Source organism: Saccostrea cucullata, unplaced genomic scaffold, assembly GCF_032062105.1.
Source record: "Saccostrea cucullata isolate Sc308-1 unplaced genomic scaffold, CSIRO_AGI_Scuc_v1 ctg7959, whole genome shotgun sequence".
In the NCBI taxonomy this organism is placed as follows: Eukaryota; Metazoa; Mollusca; class Bivalvia; order Ostreida; family Ostreidae; genus Saccostrea; species Saccostrea cuccullata.
The window spans coordinates 1-5,184 of NW_026927248.1; the positions used below are offsets into that span (position 1 = coordinate 1).

Here is a 5,184-nt window from a genome sequence, read left to right on the forward strand (position 1 = left end):
CCTACAGCCCTCCCGTATATAGGGCAAGAAACAGGTTGGCTGCCCTTGACCATAATTCCCATGCAGAGCGGGAAGTGAAGAAGAACAAAGATGGTTCTTTGAGGTTTGCATGATTCGTCTACTACAGGAATTCAAAAATACTTGACAGAACAACTATCACACTATCCCTTTAAAATATGTCATTTTTGTCCAACCAGTTAAAAAGAGATCAGAATTTTTCAAATCAACAGCTGAAAACAAAAAAAAAAAATTGTTGAAAATTAAAAAAAAATATTTGTTTAATTAACATTTCATATTCCATTATGTTTTTTGCATGAACTTTGTGAAAGTTGTGCCCTGAAATTTTGGAGCTTTATCAAATGAAATGATGTCTGGATAAAGTTAAAAAAAAATTTGTACTTTATATAAGAATGTATGTAGATAATAGTGGTTCAAATATAATAAAATAAATGATGACAGTTCTAAAACATAAAGACTAATGATCAGAACAAAGACCCAAGGAATTGTAAATAGAAAATTACATATCAAAACCAGACCATAATGAAAATGAATGCTTTGCATTGCAGTATTTCCACGAATAATATTTTCATTTGTGTTTATATGTAGGTGGCAAAGGAGTTACAACAAAAAAACATCAAGGTGGTCGGTCCACCCTGTGAAAGAAGAGAAGAAATATAGTTATGTTCAAGACCTGATCAGGGAAATCATCAGGAGCAGAATAGAGGATGATGTTGGAATGAACAGGCCGTTGGAGTTAGAGGAGGAGGATCCACGGCGGATAGCTGCCCATCTGGCTCCAGTCCCACCACCACCAACAAAAGAAATTGTTGCCACTCAGATCTCGAGATTTGAAAATCTGAATAAAACAATTGAGTACTGGACTGGTGACGGACAGTAAAGCTTTCTTTGTGAAATCATAATGACATTGATAGGCTAATGATTTTCATACTGCCATTAACTGTCATATTTCTAGCTGAATTGGAATATTTTTTAAGAAATGTAATAGAAGGGTATTTTCTTATACATGTATTATTTACTTCCATTGACATGCAGAATGTTGAATAGATATAGGCCAATACAACAGCTTTTGCTTTGCTCTTTGGCAGAGTTGCAATAGTTCCTGACAATTTATATATTTTATTTATATAGAAACCATAGTGCAAGCATTTTGACTGTATTTGGTGCCACAAAAATTTACTGTAGTAAGTTTGTATTGACTGCACACGACCAACATGCTAAAAATAGATTTTTTGAACTTTGTTGCCGCCGGGCGCATAGTGTTTCACAAACACATCTTGTTTATTTTGAGAAAAGGATTGTTTTGATAGAAATGTGTTTTTATTGATATAATCTATAGATTTAGGGTTAATTGTAGACAGTCATTCACATTTCCATCAGGTACTCAGGTAAGGGAGGCTGTACATATTGGTTTGTTTCATTTCTACATAGATGAATGCTGTAATAAGCAATGGTCACAGTTTTCTTCTCTTTGATTATTGTACATGTACATTAAATATCATTGACAATTAAAAATAAGAAATAAATAATGTTTTTATTGATATTTGAGAGACTTTTATTACAAATTAATTATCAATTAAAATGTGAGCTTTTCTCTTATACAGAATGTTTGGGAGATAATTTAGAAAAACCCACAACTAACAATTACTTTGTCTTGGCCGAAAAAAAAAGTTTTTTCTGTTAATGAGATTTCAGTTAAACCTTCCTCCAACAAAGCCTTTGTATTGTCCGAATGGATTGGGATATTTATCACGTATCCGCCAAACACAACAGCTCGGTATTACACGCCGTATGCCTGCCCCAAGTCGGCCATGTTGCCAGACTATGTATTGCCTGTAAGCTGCAAATCGGTTGGACCTATTAAAGTCTTCATCCGGGGGCATTACCAGAAGCTCCTCCCTCAGTCTTCTGGCCACTGCCAGGACTGCTTCGTCCAAGACAATCAAATAAAAATCCTGCAAAAATAAGAAAACTAGTTTTAATAAAAGGGATTATTTGAAAGTAAAACAGTGATACTGAATTAATCAAAGTGAATTTGAATTGTGAACTGGTTACATACAGGCAGCCTGGAGTAGCAGTTGGGTCTGGTTCTGCCACAACAGCGCCTTTCTGCCTCTGTGGGCATTTCCCGGCAATATGTGCAAGTACACCAGGTAGGGGTAGGCCCGTCTGGTGGAGGATGGTGACCACCATGCTGGCTGTGACTGTCATCCCTGTCCAAGACATCAAACACAAATCCAGGGTGTTGAGATGCAATACTCATCACGAGTCCCCTCAGATCCACATCTGATAACCGAGAAATTCTATCCTGAAATAATTTAAAAGGGTTTGTGTATGTCGGCACACTTGTCCAGAATGGCACAAATTCATGAGTGACACAAGTCGAAAAGCATAAGATTCTAATTTCTATTATTTTCCTTTTTCAAACTCAATTATATTTGTAGACGGTGGGATAACTGATTACAATATATTTACCTGCAACTGGTGATTCCTCTCCTCTAAGGTAGCTGCAGCTACCTGAGCTCTGTTAGGCCCAACTTGTCTGTTTACTGCTCCTCTTCGTGGAAAACCTCTTCCTCTCATAACTCTCCCTCTTCTTTGACCTCTTCCTCTCCCTCTAACACCCCTAAGGGTGTCACGCCCCCTACCTCTACCTCTTACTATCATTTCATCATTGCTGTCAGAACTAGACATCGAGCTTCTAGAGTCCTAAAATAATCAAACCTTGAATTGTTTTCTTTTGTGATACATACATATATATAATAAATGTTCCAACTAATATAATGGGGTTACGACTGATACAAAGACACACAAAAATTTAGTGACCTGTTGCTCACAGATCAAAACAGCTAACAAAAACATAGTTTATTCACAGAGGAGTTTACATTTTGTTTTTAGCTTTAATTGGTGTGTGTGTGTGTGTTTATTCGTTTTCTTTCACTTTTTTTTAATTTCTGCAGCAGGGAACCTTTAGTTTCTGCTTACAAATAAATTGTGTGATAAAAAAATAGTAGGCCTACGTGCGAAAAAGGAAACCAATATTACGACATGGAAGACACGTGGTCAATAATATTTTGTTTGTGAAAGATTATCCGATATATCTATTATAAACAATTTCCCTATATAATAACCAAATTATAACATCTATCAGTCTACGATACTTTAAACTCATTTGTTAATAAGTAAACAGCACTGAAAATGTACTACGTGTGGACAAGTACGTGTCCGCGTGTTTTCTGGGTTTGACCCCGCAAGAGGCCTCATCGGTATTATGTGTCCCAAAACGATGAATAGCACAGTCAAAATCGAAATATTTAAGTAAATATACACTAGTAAGTAGAAAAAAGATAATTCTGCAGTTCATTGAACATATCTAATAAATATAAAGTGGGATATTTTTACTGGGTAAACTTGCAGTACCTACCTCAGCATCCATGACGTTGTCTTCGGCTGTTTTCGGCAGTGATCGGAAACGTCATCAGAATATGAGTACATGCATAATTAGTCGGGTTATTTTGGCAGACGAACTTCACAAAAACAACGATAATATAGGATGTTATTATTTAATTTAACACTGAAGCTTTATTTTACACTTTTTTAAATCACTGCAAGTGATTTTTAGTGTTGAAAAATATATGATTTTGATTAGATAATATGCCTTTAAAATATGTCATTTTTGTCCAACCAGTTAAAAAGAGATCAGAATTTTTCAAATCAACAGCTAAAACAAAAAAAAAATTGTTGGAAATAATAAGAAAAATATTTGTTTAATTAACATTTCAAATTCCATTATGTTTTTTGCATGAACTTTGTGAAAGTTGTGCCCTGAAATTTTGGAGCTTTAACAAATGAAATGATGTCTGGATAAAGTTCAAAGAAAATTTGTACTCTATATTAGAATGTATGTAGATAAAAGTGGTTCAAATATAATAAAATAAATGATGACAGTTCTAAAACATAAAGACTAATGATCAGAACAAAGACCCAAGGAATTGTAAATAGAAAATTACATATCAAAACCAGACCATAATGAAAATGAATGCTTTGCATTGCAGTATTTCCACGAATAATATTTTCATTTGTGTTTATATGTAGGTGGCAAAGGAGTTACAACAAAAAAACATCAAGGTGGTCGGTCCACCCTGTGAAAGAAGAGAAGAAATATAGTTATGTTCAAGACCTGATCAGGGAAATCATCAGGAGCAGAATAGAGGATGATGTTGGAATGAACAGGCCGTTGGAGTTAGAGGAGGAGGATCCACGGCGGATAGCTGCCCATCTGGCTCCAGTCCCACCACCACCAACAAAAGAAATTGTTGCCACTCAGATCTCGAGATTTGAAAATCTGAATAAAACAATTGAGTACTGGACTGGTGACGGACAGTAAAGCTTTCTTTGTGAAATCATAATGACATTGATAGGCTAATGATTTTCATACTGCCATTAACTGTCATATTTCTAGCTGAATTGGAATATTTTTTAAGAAATGTAATAGAAGGGTATTTTCTTATACATGTATTATTTACTTCCATTGACATGCAGAATGTTGAATAGATATAGGCCAATACAACAGCTTTTGCTTTGCTCTTTGGCAGAGTTGCAATAGTTCCTGACAATTTATATATTTTATTTATATAGAAACCATAGTGCAAGCATTTTGACTGTATTTGGTGCCACAAAAATTTACTGTAGTAAGTTTGTATTGACTGCACACGACCAACATGCTAAAAATAGATTTTTTGAACTTTGTTGCCGCCGGGCGCATAGTGTTTCACAAACACATCTTGTTTATTTTGAGAAAAGGATTGTTTTGATAGAAATGTGTTTTTATTGATATAATCTATAGATTTAGGGTTAATTGTAGACAGTCATTCACATTTCCATCAGGTACTCAGGTAAGGGAGGCTGTACATATTGGTTTGTTTCATTTCTACATAGATGAATGCTGTAATAAGCAATGGTCACAGTTTTCTTCTCTTTGATTATTGTACATGTACATTAAATATCATTGACAATTAAAAATAAGAAATAAATAATGTTTTTATTGATATTTGAGAGACTTTTATTACAAATTAATTATCAATTAAAATGTGAGCTTTTCTCTTATACAGAATGTTTGGGAGATAATTTAGAAAAACCCACAACTAACAATTACTTTGTCTTGGC

The 5,184-nt window shown here is 34.5% G+C and overlaps 2 protein-coding genes across 2 annotated transcripts; one reads left to right on the forward strand and one right to left on the reverse strand.

Moving 5' to 3' along the window:
* Positions 1 to 14: 14 nt before the first annotated feature.
* Positions 15 to 1,561, forward strand: LOC134273856 (uncharacterized; the record flags this gene model as incomplete). Its single annotated transcript, XM_062756079.1, has 2 exons — positions 15 to 103; positions 607 to 1,561. Coding segments are annotated over 2 exons (381 nt in total), but the record flags the coding sequence as incomplete, so codon positions are not given.
* A 116-nt stretch (positions 1,562 to 1,677) lies between these two features.
* On the reverse strand, positions 1,678 to 2,792 carry LOC134273857 (uncharacterized). The gene is made up of 3 exons (XM_062756080.1): positions 2,494 to 2,792; positions 2,078 to 2,326; positions 1,678 to 1,973 (listed from the first exon to the last, which is right to left on the reverse strand). The coding sequence occupies exons 1-3, from the start codon at positions 2,710 to 2,712 to the stop codon at positions 1,710 to 1,712; spliced, it is 732 nt and encodes a 243-aa protein (XP_062612064.1). The 5' UTR covers positions 2,713 to 2,792; the 3' UTR covers positions 1,678 to 1,709.
* Positions 2,793 to 5,184: the final 2,392 nt, after the last annotated feature.

Coding starts and splice junctions, on each gene's coding strand:
- LOC134273857 (XM_062756080.1), bottom strand. CDS start 2,712: ATGTCTAGTTCTGACAGCAATGATGAAATGATAGTAAGAGGTAGAGGT. Junction 2,327..2,493: donor AGAGGAATCACCAGTTGCAG/GTAAATATATTG, acceptor AAATTATTTCAG/GATAGAATTTCTCGGTTATC. Junction 1,974..2,077: donor ACTGCTACTCCAGGCTGCCT/GTATGTAACCAG, acceptor TTATTTTTGCAG/GATTTTTATTTGATTGTCTT.